The sequence below is a fragment of the Chelonia mydas genome, chromosome 2 (assembly GCF_015237465.2).
Source record: "Chelonia mydas isolate rCheMyd1 chromosome 2, rCheMyd1.pri.v2, whole genome shotgun sequence".
Lineage (NCBI taxonomy): Eukaryota > Metazoa > Chordata > Testudines > Cheloniidae > Chelonia > Chelonia mydas.
The window spans coordinates 213067260-213083270 of NC_057850.1; the positions used below are offsets into that span (position 1 = coordinate 213067260).

Here is a 16011-nt window from a genome sequence, read left to right on the forward strand (position 1 = left end):
GTGGCCCACAGAGTGCAATCCTTCGTTCTGGATTTGTCATTCCACAAGTTGAACTACTCCTTACTACTGTCCAGGCTTCATGAGCCATGGGAGCAAGGGGCAGGCTTGGGTAGGTGCGACCGAGCCTCCAGCTCGCATCATATTCCAGGCAGGACTGAATCTCCATGAGACGAAACTTAAAGAAGAGAATGACCTGGAGTCACTCCCATTTGGTGCTTTAAGACGAGGATAGCCATGTGTACCCAGGTGCCCCGATTGACCTCACCGAGGTCTGCCAGGAGCACCCAGGAGATGTACAACGGCTATCAGTCCTACTGCACCGTCTGCCGCGAAGGCAAGAAGCTGCTGCTGTGGAGCAATGCAGTACCGCATCTGCCAGCAACACCAAGGAGACGTATGGTGACGGTGAGCTCAACAGGCTCCCTGCTTGCTGTGGTATGGCAAGCATGGCAGCTGGCTGAGCGGGGCCAGCGGCCGGGACCCTGGCTGGCAGGAGCCAGCGGACAGAGCCCCAGACTGGCAGCGGGCTGAGCGGTCTGGGGCTCTGTCCGCTGGCCCCACTCAGCCCACTGCCCACCTGGGGTTCTGATCATTCAGGCAGGCAGCGGGCTGAGCGGGGCCGGCAGACGGAACCCCGGAAAAAAGGCGTGAAATGATTGTCTGCCGTTGCTTTCACAGAGGGAGGGAGGGGGCCCGATGAGGTGTTCCCAAAATCACCGACGACAAAGTTTTTGCCCCATCAGGCATTGGGAGCTTAACCCAGAATTCCAATGGGCAGAGGAGACTGTGGGAACTTTGGGATAGCTACCTACAGTGCACCGCTCTGTAAGTCAATGCTAGCCACGGTAGTGAGGACGCAGTCCGCTGACTTAATGCGCTTAGTGTGGACATATGCAATCGACTGTATAAAATCGAATTCTAAAAATTGACTACTATAAAATCAACCTAATTTCATAGTGTAGACATACCCTAGAGACTAACTTTTCATACCAAGAGGTTACATAATGCATTTGATACAGGAGAAGCAGCACATGGTACAGGTATAACCAGCTGGTCACTGTGGATGACAGAAACTTAGTGGGATCATACACTCTGAGCATGCAGGAACCCTAGCTAGATAAACTAAAATGAATATTTGATGTGGTGCAATCGGCTATTGCAAACATGGTTGCTACACTAATAGCTTAGTAAACAGAATAATAATAATTAAAGCCAGATCTTAAAACTGGAGATGGACACTCTTCACATCAGATTTGATTTTTTTTTTAAATGCAAAGACCTGATCAGGCTGAGTGGCTGAAGAAAATAAAGTACTGAACTGTAAAGCTCTCATCCTTAAAAATCAGTGTCTATAATATATAGCTCCTTGGAGTAGCAAATTGAGAGGAAAGGCAATAGCTGGAATTATTCTTATAGAATGGTTTCACAAAATACAAAGATGACCCATATATGGGGAACAGATTTACAGACTTCCCAGCCACAGATACACAAATACAATCAATGCTGACATCATTGTTGCCAGAATATCAAATATTCATGAAAGGTGCCAGATTTTACAAGCATATTGATAAGTGGAGGACATTATGTCCAAGAATTGTAAATTTTAATATTCCCTGAGCTTTGTGTGGTTAAGGCTCAGATCTGTGTGCCCGAAATGAGCTAAAAACTATTGGAGTTGGCTGAAAAATCATTAAATCAACTCTCCTTTGACTCTACTAGCAGTGAAGATAACTCTTGAACACAATGAAAAGTATACAGTGATTTTCTCTATGAGGGTTGAGTTGATTGAATGTCTGTGCTACTACATGTGTGTAGATCTAGGCACAAATAGGAACACACACATAAGAAGAAATATATGTTAATAGTGAAGGTCAGGGGCCGGCAACCTTTCAAAGAAGAAGAGCAATTTTTTTGTTTTTGTCTTTAACCAAAATATTTCGAGAGCCGCATCACATGCAAGCTACTTGTAAAGTTAGAATTTATCAACTAATAATAATTGAACATATTAAAATAATTACTACTCACCAATACTTTTAATGCGGTTTCTGGAGTTTGAATTTGAATATGAATACGCTCCGGGCTGGGGCAGGGGATTGGGGTGCAGGAGGGGGCGTGGGCTCTGGGAGGGAGTTTGGGTGCAGGAGTAGGTTCTGACCTGGGGTAGGGGTTGGGGTGTGGGGGTGTGTGCGAGGTGCAGGCTCTTGCCAGGAGGCGCTTACCATAGGCAGCTCCCGGCCGGTGGTGCAGTAGGGCTCTGGGCCCACGCTGCTCCCAGAAGCAGCTGGCTGCTGGCACGTCTCTGTGCGCTCCTGGTGGGGGTGGAGGCGGCTCCGTGTGCTGCCTCCGCCCCCTCACCATTGTCACAGCTCCCATTGGCCAGGAGCCAGCCATTAGGAGCTGCAGGGGTGGTGCTTGCGGGCGCTGGTAGTGCACGGAGACCTGTTGCCCCTTCCCCACAAGGGGTGCGCAGAGACATGCCGGCAGTCAGCTGCTTCCGGGAGCAGCACGGGGCCAGAGCCCTGGTGCGCCACTGGCCAAGAGCCACAAGGGGGCAACCAAAGAGCTGCATGCAGCTCAGGAGCAGCCAGTTGCTGAACCCTGGTGTAGGTGATATATATGCTACTTAGTTATATGAATTGTACCTCAATCATCACTAATGTCATCACTATCCCAACAGATGTTGGATGCTGGCCTCTATTAGTATTACTTTGTAGTATTAATTACAATGTAATATTAATCTTTAGAACAGAAAAAGTAGAAAGAAAGAGGAAGAAACAAAGTATAAAGAAAAGGAGATAGTACTGCAAGATTAGGTGGCCGTGCCACATATAAAGTAGAAAAGTCCATTGTACGCACTCATTATTGGCAGTAGGAAAATCATTTAGACCATATAAATCAGAGATAGATAAAAGTTTATCCCAGCCTGCTCCCTGCCAATGCAGGATTGTTACCTACAATACATTTTTAACGTTCTCCCTCTTGAGTAGTTTTAAATGGTTCAGGTGATGGGACTTACACTGTTTTCCTTGTGAGACTATTCCACAACTTGATAGATTTGGACTTTTTGGCTACTATATCACCTAGCAAACCATGGTGTCTGGAACAGTCTGTTTGCCACATTTTAAAAGACTTGTAAATTGCAGCTGGAGTTATTGGAGACTGACTTATGAATGCAATGGGCTGGATGTAGTTTCTAAGTATGGTACCATTCTGTGATCCATCTTGATTTTTTTTGTTAAATGTTTTCTTGTTCTGATTCTCACCTAATTAAATTCAGTGCAGTTAATTAAAAAGGCATGGCTGGCTTCCTTGGACCTCGAAGCATAACACAGACTCATGTAATTTGTGGTCCACTTTTTCCCATACTGGTTGATGTCTTTTAGCATAACTGGTTTTGAGGTTTTTCCTTCTCACTAAATACATGTGTTTTGGATTATTTCCCCTGATATATTTTTCTATGCTAAATCTCATTTTGTTATTTTCTGCCCCATTCCTATCTCTCTAGGTCAGAGGAGGGCAAACTACAGCCCGCAGGCTGGATCTAACCCATCAGGGCTTTCCATCCGGCCCACGGGATTGCCAGCCCCGTGGCGCAATGGGGCTAAGGCAGACTCCCTGCCTCTCCTGCCCCATGCCACTCAAGGAAGCGGCCAGCATCACGTCCCTGCGGCCCCTTGGAGAGTGGGGGCAGAGGGCTCCGTGCACTGCCCTCCCCTGCAGGCACCACCCTCCACAGCTCCCATTGGCCGGGAACAGGGAACCGCGGCCAATGGGAGCTTCGAGGATGGTACCCTCAGGCGAGGGCAGTAGACAAGCAGAGGTCATAACGAACATTCGCTAATGATGTCATAGAGTGAAAGTAAGCACCACTACACATTTCATAGCAAATAACCAGGGGCTTGGCCCTATGGTTAATAACATACATAATTCCTCCCAAAATATCCCACATCAAAGTTTATATTAAACATTCATGAAATGAACTTTAGCTATGCGAAGGCTTCAAGTTAGCCTGTCCCTTGATTATTGTTTAAACACGGGAGGAAAAAATGTAAGCACATTTGGGGCTCCCCATCCAGTCCAATTGCTGTACAGTCCTCTTAAAGGGAACCAGAACTGCGGCAGTGAGATAGGGTTACCTACACTACATTACAGAGACGGTAGCATGTCAAACACCATCTGCTGCAGTTCATGCTGCCAAGAAAGTCACGCACAATCATGAGTAATAGTTTAACATTTAGAAAAAGCCCCAAGTGGTAAGATGTATAGATTCATCTTTGTTCTTTGTGTTAAATCCTCATCTTTCATCTTTGATACTACTAGGGAGGCTATGTGGTTGACTGGAAAAGCCCCAAGTAATTTGTATCCTTTCTTTGCACACTTTTTTCTACTGAAGAATACTGAACAATCTGAACTCTAGAAATGGTGTTACTCTAATAAAAGGATTGATTTGCTCCCCTCCCCACTTACAGTATTTTTCTTTATTTCAAGCACAATGTAACACTTTTGTCCATAGTAGATATGGCTGTATGTTTGTCACGCCCATTACTTTTATTACCAAAAAAATGGGACTTTTAGAGTTTTTCAGGAAAAAATCATAGTTTCTCCATGTCTTATCTTGGTCAGCCTGCCACTGAGCAAGACTCCTCAATGATTTTTTACAGAGTTTGTTCTGTATATGTTGAGTGCATTGAGTAGAAATAGTTAAGTGGATTTAAACTATCAGTTAAATATTTTTTAATTTTTTATATTTTTTTATTATTCAGTAAAGTATATGTAAAGTATACTAGTAGTATACTAATATACTAGTATAATAAAGCAAAAAGAAAAGGAGTACTTGTGGCACCTTAGAGACTAACCAATTTATTTGAGCATGAGCTTTCGTGAGCTACAGCTCACTTCATCGGATGCATTCGATGAAGTGAGCTGTAGCTCACGAAAGCTCATGCTCAAATAAATTGGTTAGTCTCTAAGGTGCCACAAGTACTCCTTTTCTTTTTGCGAATACAGACTAACACAGCTGTTACTCTGAAACCTAGTATAATAAAGGTTTCAGAGTAGCAGCCGTGTTAGTCTGTATTCGCAAAAAGAAAAGGAGTACTTGTGGCACCTTAGAGACTAACAAATTTATTTGAGCATAAGCTTTTGTGAGCTACAGCATCCGATGAAGTGAGCTGTAGCTCACGAAAGCTTATGCTCAAATAAATTTGTTAGTCTCTAAGGTGCCACAAGTCCTCCTTTTCTTTTTAGTATAAAAGTTTTTCATGAGAAACAACTTAATATTATTTTAAAATATGCCACAATTTCTATCTTTTTATCTAAAATTATTACTTTATCTTTTTTCGCCATGACAATTTTCCATTTTTGTTGTGGCAAATAACCAGCCTTAATAATGGAAGTGTAGGAAATTTTTTATCAGGTGACTAGGATGTTACCAGGGGTGAAAGTAAAATTGAACTCTTACCAGTACGGGGGCCAGCTCCGGCCCCCACAGAAGGGGCAGGGCTGGGAATCAGTGTCCCTCAGCCTGCCCATCCGCGCTGCCTGTCCCGCGCTACCTGGGGCTCTAGCGGCGATTTAAAGGGCCTGGGGCTCTGGCTGCTGTAGCAGCAGCAGCCGGAGCTCCAGGCCCTTTTAAATTGCCAGCCCTGGGGCTGCTGCTTCTTTTGCCCTCCCCCCCCGCCCCCCCGTTGGCAGCCCGGGAGGTGGGGAGGCGGGGCAAAAGGAGCAACGATGTTCAAGCGCTACTGCGGCGGCACTTTAAGCAGGATTCTTTGCCACGGCAGCGCTTTAACGTTGCTGCCACTTTTGCGCCCCCCGGCGGTGGCCCTGCTGCTAGGGACCTGGCAGGGCCACCGACAGGGGGTGCAAAAGCGGCAGCAACTTTGAAGTGCTGCTGCAGAATTGCTTTAAAGTAAGGTGGTACAGGCCGGTACTGGCGGCCACTCTTTACCGGTATGCCGTATCGGCCCGTACCGCCTCATTTTTACCCCTGGATGTTACTGGCAATCAGTTTGTGCATTATATTGTAGCATTCCAGCAGCATTCTAGGGGCCTAAAAATTGAAGCAGAGTATTATTGTGAAAGGCATCAAGCTTACTTGCCTTACATCCTTTGGAACACTTTGTGTTTTAACGTTGTTACACAAAGCAGTTAAGTGTACTCCAGGTCAATAACCATCGCTAGAAGGACATTATAACATTCTGCAAGTGCTCGCATAACCTCTTCTGTGCTGCAGGTATATGACACATACTGTTCACAGAAGCACAGTATTCATTCAGACTCAGCCAAATAAACCAACCACATCCAGAAGTCTCAAGACCTAAAAGGACAGGAAAGTTCTATGTAGATTTTTTTTTTGTATTCACTCCCTTTTCTTTTGTCTCTTTCAGATGCCCTTCTCCTAGAAAGCTAAGAAGCCAGAATCCTCTGGAGAGAATCCATACCCATACTCAACTCCATAGCCTTTTAAAGTATCCTGTAAATGGATTAACAATGGGCCAAATTCTTACCTTCAGTACCCATACACTGTTCCTACTGAAGTCAATGGGAGCAATGCATATCTGAAACTCAGTATGTTTGAATATACCTTAATTCTTTATCTGACCATAAGTTTAGTTATACTGGGCCTGTCATGGGGCAGGCTCAACTGGGGCACCCTCTTGCATCAAGCCATGGCACAACAGGAGGACCTGCCTCAGTTTCCCCTCAGTCCAGCTATAAAAAGAGCAGAGTGTCTCAGACTGTCCAATTCAAAATCCAACCATAATTTGTTTGTACAGGAGGTCATACTAGTTAATCAGAATGATATCTTCTGGCCTTAAAAGCTATGCATCTGTAATATCTCTCTTCTTCGGTTGTTTTTTAGTTAATACTAGAATTGTCTATTTTTTCTCTGTAACTTAATATTGGATACAATTTTCATGCAAGATATTATGGAACATAAAATTTTATTGTTTTGGGGCTCTATTCTACCTGGTACTTACAACAGGTGCTTTTCCATACATCAGCAAAGAGGAGGGGAAGAGACATAGCAGAAAAAGACATACAGATACAGATACAGATAACTGACCATTATTATTACATGTAATTGATCATTAGTATTTCTATATAAAACTTCAATTATGGAAAACAAAAAACACTCAAACTGTTCTTCAAATAACTTGTAAGGCATTAACATGTTCATAGGGCTGTGTCCCTTTAAACTCCCACTCAGATCTGTAATGCTGGCTGAATGCCTGGCCACTCTGGATTCAGTTTTGACAAACAAAACATGCATAAAGGATCATGAAAGATCCAGATGCAAGGTAACCCTTACTTACAACCGGACAGACTATTTATTTACAAATTGCCTTATTTTATTAAACAGAAATGTATTTTTCAGTCACATTTATGTACAGTTTTTTTAATACCCGACTTGCTGTTTGCATGATTTATAAGGTAAGTCATAAACAGTTTAGAACACTTTTATCACATTAAAATAAAATCATCTGAGACCTGAACAGAAACTGTGTAAAACTGATTGTGAAGCTTATTTGCTTATTATAATTCTAGTCATTCTGTTATCGTTTTGTTTTGTGCATTTTCCCTTTTATCTTCTCAGAAGAGTACATTAACGATTTTAAATGTGTAGGTACTGAATGGAGTTAAAAACAATATTTAACTAGGACTTTTATTATACAATTATGTACTAGCAAGTAATCTTTAGTGTTAATGATGTTTAACATGAATTGCTCTAAATTGTAGACATTTTTTGTAATTCAGGTTTAATAGCTATCAGTGCACTATGGAAATTAGTTACACTGACTGAAGGAAATTTTTTAATGATATATTCAGTTTACCATCATATATCATAGATACGATCCCATAATGGTATTTTTATAAACAGCTTTATATCCATCCTTTTAGAAAGAAGTGATCAAATATTAAGTTGTAGAATTTCACTAGTAAACTATTGCCTTTATAAAAAAAAAAGAGAATTATATAGTGGACTTTTAACATCTTTTTAATATATCTGTGTGTAAAAGTGCAATTTAAAGACATGAAAAAGAAGTTCCTGTGTATTGTTAAGCAAGTGGACTTGTGGATCTGCAGAAGCAAACACATAATCAATGTTTTCTGTAATGTTTCTGTTATTATCATTTAAATGGGATGATAATTATATATTAACTGAGGTCCCTACTACCCATCTCAGTTGGATGTCCAAATGAAAGTTAAAGATAGCAGTGAATATTTTTACAAAGAGTAGGGAACATTTTGTTTGTCCTATCCCACATGTTTTTTCTCAGTAAAACAGAATATAATGCCCAAAGATGTGTGAGCTATAGCTGACGCTGCAGTGGCTGCTGTGTTTACCTACTTGGGCACAGAATTATTTTGTTTTAACTTCTTCTTTGGTAAATCTTTCTGAGATACTGTACCTAGAAACTGAAAGATGCTTAATACAAAATTTTGTTCTACATATACAATATGTGTCTATCAATTTTATTATTGAAGCATTAATAGATATTTTGTTTTCTATTAATAGGAGTAGTAAATCATCTGATTTTGGATCACAGTAACTATGTGGAAAAAACATTTTGCCTTTTGCCTTTTATTTTTGGCGGTCACAACAGATCATGTAGCCTATGGACAAAACAGAAAGAAGGGACAAAAGCCAAATCCTCTTGCAAGAAAAGATGATTTTCAGGGTAAAACCTTTTTCTTAGAAATTGCAGTAGGCTGTATAAAATGTTTCCTAGAAGTTTTCCAGGATAATTTCCAAGGAAATGTGTGGGGTTATTTTTTTTTTTTTTTTTTGGTTTGTTTTGCTAATGAGTCCTGGAATATATAGCAGCACATTTCACATCTACATTGTATTGTAATGTGATCTATTGTTTTCATCTAAACATATATCACTTCTGAATTATATACATTATGAGAAATTGAACAACTGTTTTTCATATTGAATTTGCTGTCAGAAAATTTATATTTTAATGTAATATTAATATGACAAAAATAATCTGTGATGTAAGTGTGACCTAAACCTGAACTATTGGGCTAATGAAGTACTATAGGGCAGAATTTGTCCCTACCTCCTAAAAGAAAAAAAAATGATGGGGGAGATTTGGGAACGTTGCAGTGGCTTCCTTAACGTAAAACCTTGGAAGCAGGTATATACCCTTAAAATAGAATTATTATTGTAACTTTCTTGTTCCATTACAGATTGTGTGTGCTTCATTGACATGGTCTTTATCTTGGACAGTTCTGAAAGTGCAAAAAATGCATTGTTCAGTGAGCAGAAAGATTTTGTTTACAACTTAAGTGACAAAGTTTTCCTAATGAAACCAGTTAAATTCCGGAAGTATGATGTCAAACTGGCAATCATGCAGTTCAGCAGTACGGTCAAAATTGATCATCCCTTTGTAGCCTGGAAAGACCTGAATAACTTTAAGCAGGAAGTCATGAATATGAACTATATTGGGCATGGCACCTACTCCTATTATGCAATTTCCAATGTCACTCAACTGTTTAAAAATGAAGGTCGTAAGGGAAGTGTAAAAGTGGCTTTGTTGATGACTGATGGTATTGACCATCCAAAGAGTCCTGATGTCCAGGGGATAGCTGCAGCAGCCAGAGATCTTGGAATATCATTCATTACCATTGGACTGTCTAGTAAAAAGGCCAATAAATCAAACCTACATTTGATATCTGGGAATTCTCCTAGTGAACCTGTTCTAATCCTAAATGATCCTAATCTCTCAGTGAAAATAAAAGAGCAATTGGTAAGTAACTGTGAATGTTTACATTTCTCTTCCCTTTTATTAGTGGCAGATTTTGTTGTTGATGATGATATAGACGCATATTAATCTGAAAATAAGGTACAGTCTTATTTTCTTTCTTAAGTTTCTAGCCCTCCTGGTTGCAGAGAAAAGATTGAAGACATTACATGAGCGTACCTGAAAAGTTCAAAAACCAAGCAGCAAATAAAAACGCCAATTTTTTTTAATTGAATGACTTTTAAAACAATCTGATGATTTTTTAGGGCCTGTCTCATGATGACTTTTGAATATTTAAGGTCAAGTAATGCTGCAGGAATAGGTGGAGTGGTTCAGCTGCGAAAAAGATCTGAGGCAGCATGAATCCAGTTCAATTCACAGGCCCAGCCTTCGGTCAAACTACATTTTGGGCAAGGCAGAATTTTGTGCCATCCCTCAGTATAATTTCGGGGATAGTTACTCATAATTACAGTGTGCCTCCTAGTTTTCAAGGAATTGTGCTGTACTTAGATCACCAAAATCTTACACCATCCTTGCAGATCTATCTGTGCTGCCCAAATAGCCTTGTATTCCAAAATGCTTGCACTCTAAGGCCCCAGTCCTGTAATTTTTATGTTAAGTTACTGGTAATTTTGACATCAGGTTAATCAACATTTTGATTTTGATCTAATTATACAAAGTCACACACAAAAAAGTATGGAGACTAAGACCCTGATGCTGCAAAGACTTATATACATACATAATTTTATGTATTGTGTGTAATTCCATTGAAGTGAATGAGATTATTCACAAGCACATGCTAAGGGCCTGATCCATTGCCCATTGAAGACAATGGAAGATTTTTACTGACTTCAGTGGGCACTGGATCACAACTTAAAATAAGTGTAAGTCTCCTACTGTTCTCATTTAGAAAACACACTAAAAAATCCAATGTCGTGCACACATACAGTAAGCAGTATGTCAAGAACTGTTTTCATAGCTGACAGTAAATACCAGCACAGCTATGAAGTTGGTAGGGGCTGGAATCAGTGGCACTGACTTGTGAGCTCTGTGGAATAGTCAAAGAGTTTGGATAGGCTATTGTGGCACTTCTTTTCAAGGCTACTGAAAGTATTTTCTTGTAGGATAAGAGGCTGTACATAATAAGCTAAGATAAGGTGAAAACATGTTTAGAATTAAATTAGCTTTTCAGTAATTACACGAGAAGAAATATTGTAAGGGTTTTCTTAATGTTTACATTTCACTAAGTCACTCTAAAAGCATGTTAAAACTAGTTTGAAAAGTTTTAAAACCAGATATAGTGACTAGGTATCACATATGTGTAAAAGCACATGGATAAGCTATGCAATTAAGGAAACATCTAGAGACTTCTCAGGCACTGATGGCAATTGGTAAAAGACAACTGTAAGAGTTTTACTAATTTATGTCTTGCTATGTGTTAGATAGATGTCCATTGCCTCTAAAAAGGAATACATATTTATAGAACAAACATTTTAAAATCAAATCCACTATATTGTATATTTTAATCAATATGTAATAGGCCAAATTCTTCTCCGAGTTACACTGGTATAAATCTGGAGTAGCTCTCTTTATTAACTGATGCATTTTTATGATCTCTTCATACATTGTGCAATGAGCCAAGATGTCAGGTTTAACTATTCACATTTTGACTCTTCGTCCTTCTTATCTTTCCTACTTTTCCAAGGTAAAGATTCTGACTAGATGTTACATACTAGCATTGGTGGCCCATTGGTGGTATCTTCCTGACTGGTGCTACATTATACACATTGTTTCAGTACATATTCCTAGGCACCAGTATATGCAGCTGAACGTTCCAACCCTCTTCCACCCATTCTGTGGGACCTATTCTCCTCCTGCTGGATATGAGTAACTACCTCTAAAGGGTGGCTAGGATCAGAGTCATTGTGATTTAAGAAATGTAAGCAAAGAAATATGAGATCTTTGATGGTCCCCTAGAAAACATGGTTTTGGGGGCTGGCATAGTACACTAGCTTGTGCAGAGCTAGCGTATGCCTGTGTATCTGTGCTGTCAAGCGTGCTCTCAGCTGCAATGTCAGACATATCCTAAGAGAAGCTACACAGGAAAACACTGGTAATTCATCTGCTTTTGGAATTTAAGAAAGTGTCAGGATATGTTTCCATGATGCTACATGTCTCTCAGTGAATATGGCATGAGTAGGCCTACTAAGGGTTCACAGGTGTAAGAACTGCACACTTAAAGGTTGAAACCATTCACTTAATTTACCATTCTTGGAATGGTATTTGGAAACAGTATATTTTATAGGAAACATCTTGGTTAAATTAATAAACTGGTATATTTTACAAGAGAATATATTTTTCTTCTTTTTCCTTCCCAGGTTGCCTTATTTAACAAGCGGGTAAGTGTTACAAGATTTGAGTACTATCAGCATATCAGTGTAACATGTTTTAATCAGCACATCAAGGCTGTGCCATTTCCTTCACTACTGATATCTGAATACAAATGTAGTAGTGCTATGTTTTTATCTCTTCACAGAACAGAAGAAGAATTTTCTTAAAAACCAAAGTGTCAGAAATCAGATGGTTATTGATATTAATTGTTGGGCCAGATTCTTCTACCTTTACTTACACTGAGTAATACTCCTTAAGCAGAATCATTGGGATGGATGGGACTGCTTGAGGAGTAAGGTCCTATCCAATGTAAATAAGGGTGACAAAATCTGGCCCTATTATTTGTATAGAAATATGGTGACTTTTATATTAACTCTCATCCATTCCTTCCAGCCCTTCTCACCATAAATCCCCAAACACTGCTCATTAGTGGGCGATATTCAGTTTTACAACTTAAGAAACTTTCCCTTTAAAAGGATATTGGGGCTACTCCAGGTATAAGTTACTTGCCTGTCTCATTAAAATGTGGCAGTCTACTTGACTCAAAATTGAGATTCATGTCCAAAACTAGTGGGTAACATTACATGCTATGTATCCACTACCTGAAGTGTTGATATTGTATAACAGATTTGGCTATTAAGAAAAACATTTTTCAAAATATTTGTAATACAGTATGTGCAAAACAAAGACTGAGATGGAACAGATTTAAGGGATTATTTTAATGGAGATTGTGCAATGTAGAAATGGTGTATGGTTTGTTACAGGAAGGCACATTTTATAAGATCATTTATTTTCTGACTACTTGACTGTTTTGCTTCAGCTAGCTCATGTCCTAGCCAAAAATACTGGTTTAAAAGTGCTTCTAAAATTTGAAATTCTAAATCTGAATCTTTTTCTAAAATATTGTATTAACCTTTTAGTGTGAGCGGAAGTCCTGTGAGTGTCAAAAAGGAGACCAGGGACCACCCGGCCCTTCTGTAAGTATATATATTTTTTGTTAGGAAGCTTCAGAAATACGAATTCTAATCAGAGGTCAAGGCTGAACATTATGGATGTTTGCCAGAACAGTCTTTTAAAATGGTTACAGTATGTATGAAAGCAAGATCTCAGCCTTCCGTATGCTGTAATGTAAACGTTTAATTTTGTTTCTATGGTTTCTGAAATTATGGATTCTATATACCCTAATGAAGACCTGAAACCTCCAAACAGAGAATCTTCTTAGTGATGTTTTTTAAAAAAAACATGAACCCATATACTAAGCAGAAATTAGAAGTAAGAAACCCTAATTATGGTTTAATAAACTAGCTTGGATAAATTGGTACCTGATTTTGAAGCACAAATCAAGAAACCCTAGTTGTGATGGAAGGCTGTTAGGGCCTCTGTGCTATATACGCCCACAGCCTATCTCCTCCGACTTAGAAGGACATCGCAAAGATTCAGCATAGAAATGGGTACAAGCCAAAAGTCTGAATCTGAGCAGGTCAGGCTTTGAGGCAATTTGAATCCAAAGTCAGAGATGAGCGTTGCTGCTCAGGCAAAGATCTCTGTCTCTTATTCCATCTTTCTGTAGCAGCTGGCTTCTCCATGGCTAACAGATCAGTTGGTGTCTGAGTGACTTGGAAAATCTTAATGTTGTATGCTGAGTGATCGGCTGTAAAGTCACAGCATAATATTATAGCTCTTCTGGCTGATCTTAGCAAGATGCCGTGTCAGTCGGATGATGAGGCACTTAAAGATATATTCAGCCTACAAAAAGATGATGCTTGGGTTTGTCAAGGTATTCTGTATGACTGAGAACCAGTTCAGTTTTCCAAATACAATATTTATGTAGCTTTTAATCATGCATTTTATGTACTTTATGGAACAGAAGCAAATCTAGAGTTCGAGCAATTCTAGCTTATAGAATCAAATCTAGACCTGGAGCAATTCTAGTTAATAGAATTTGATTTTAGTTTCTAAGCTGACCAGAAAGTACTTTCTAAACTAATTAGTTGGACATTGGGAATGCAGTGACTGTTTAGGCTAACAAAACAGACAGTAGATGTCTAGCAATATCTGTTTCACAGCCTGAAACGTTAAAACCTGTTTGTTTATAATGAATGAGAAAGAATGTTGTCTAGGACACTAGGGTTTTCATGTCCAACTTGTGAAAAGTGCTGGTTAGCACTGCTTTAACTTATTTCTTTACCTAGACAATCTCATAGTCTACTCCACACCTCATCCACTGGACTAACTGGCCAGCGCCTGGTGAAACCAGAATATGGTGGCAGGCCTACCATCCCATACTACTGCTGGGTAACACAAGTCCAGAAATGAGGCTTCCTCCACTTTTTAGTAGTCTCTAATCAGAATTTAATGTCTAAGACATTTAAGTTATTTTGTCCAAAATTATTAGATCACAATACGGTAAGTAACGAGAATCCCAGGACCTCTGCTTCCTTTTCCAGCCCAGCCCTTTGCACAAACCACATCACACTTGGTCTCATGGACCAGGAAGGCGTTGGGAAGAATTCTTGGCCTTAGAGCTGCAGAATGTTGGCATTAATCTGTTCTTTAAAACAGAGCAGAGACAACTATATGGGCTAAATCAATTCCTATTCTTTATGTGACAATACTAGTCAAAAATGACTGGAATGTCTCCAAAAGCAGCGAGGAAGTGTGTTATGTTTTCTGTTGCACCTTAGTTCATGAGGTTTACTAGGATTCTATTTTGCTAATGTTGAAGATGGAAAACATATTTACACTGGGCATGGGTAAAGAATCCCTGCTAGAGTCATGTTTTCTAATACTGAGCAAGGAACTTTATCAGACTAATGAAAACAGTCTTATGCCTGTCCAAGCTCCTTCTCTTTCTCTCTGTGCTTCACTGTAGAACTTTTGCCTAAACCTTTGCCATTGCCATTGTTGCCTTCCTTCCTGGTACAGTTTTAAAGAAACCAGAAACATATCATTAGGATGTTCATAATATTTTCCTGTTTTATTTAAGGGAGGACTTGGTAGTAGAGGGGATAAAGGTGAGCAAGGACCAAAAGGAGACAAGGTAAATTGACAGAGTTTTCTCTTTAAAATTAATGCCAATTTCTTCTAGTTTTATTCAAACTATGCAAATGAGGAAAGCAGAGAAAAGGTATAGTACAATATGCCATAAATCAATCTTCAAGCATGGAATTCTGCCCTCAAAGGATCCTGTTGAAATCTATCAGAGCTGCATAAAAGGGTAGTATTTGAATCTAAATCCTTATCAGACTGAACAAATTAAGATGCCAGTTCTTCAAGCTCTTCTCTGCAGGCAGACCCCTGCACCTTTGTGGAGCTGTATTAAAGTCAATGAGGCTCTATGTGGCCTCTGGGCTGTTTATTAGGAACAGTTTGCAGGATTGGGGCCTAAGATCCCAGGCATCTAATAACTGTGCTTTAGATTTCTGTGTTGTCAAAGTTTTGCACTGTATATGCTTTATTGTAGAAGAGAAGTTGGAGCCCTTTAAGTTAAAATTGGTGTTGATTTTCAGTCAGTATATCTTGGTTCTAATTTGGTAATGTTTGGTAAAACAGTACTGCATATATTGATTGGGTTCCATTGTTCTTGACAGGGTGAGTCTCAAAAAGGAGAAAGTGGAGAAAAAGGTGAAGAGGTATGTAGATGAATTAGAATTTCCTTATTAAGATCTATTCTTGAGAATACTGTATCCTAATTTAGAAAGCTAGGGCCAGATCGTTACCTGGTATAAACTGGCATAGCTCCAGTGACTTGAAGAGAGTTATGTTGATTTACACTAGCTGAGAATCTGGTCCTAAATTTCAAATTTTTATGCAGATGTTTCATATTATCATTTATAATACATATCTGAACTAGCTCCTGCTTCAG

At 39.6% G+C, this 16011-nt stretch overlaps 1 protein-coding gene across 2 annotated transcripts in view; it reads left to right on the top strand.

Annotated features, from left to right (window-relative positions):
• The first annotated feature begins 7207 nt into the window (after positions 1 to 7207).
• Positions 7208 to 16011, top strand: part of COL28A1 (collagen type XXVIII alpha 1 chain) — a 117295-nt gene continuing 108491 nt past the window's right edge. Inside the window, exons 1-7 of one of the 2 annotated variants that reach the window (XM_043541156.1) lie at positions 7208 to 7304; positions 8525 to 8687; positions 9202 to 9761; positions 12134 to 12154; positions 13067 to 13123; positions 15133 to 15186; positions 15737 to 15778. In XM_043541156.1, coding sequence (XP_043397091.1) covers positions 8561 to 8687; positions 9202 to 9761; positions 12134 to 12154; positions 13067 to 13123; positions 15133 to 15186; positions 15737 to 15778 — 861 coding nt within the window. In that variant the 5' untranslated portion in view covers positions 7208 to 7304; positions 8525 to 8560. Of the gene's footprint in view, positions 7438 to 8524; positions 8688 to 9201; positions 9762 to 12133; positions 12155 to 13066; positions 13124 to 15132; positions 15187 to 15736; positions 15779 to 16011 lie in introns of both variants that reach the window. The other variant, XM_007063101.4, reaches the window with a different exon arrangement.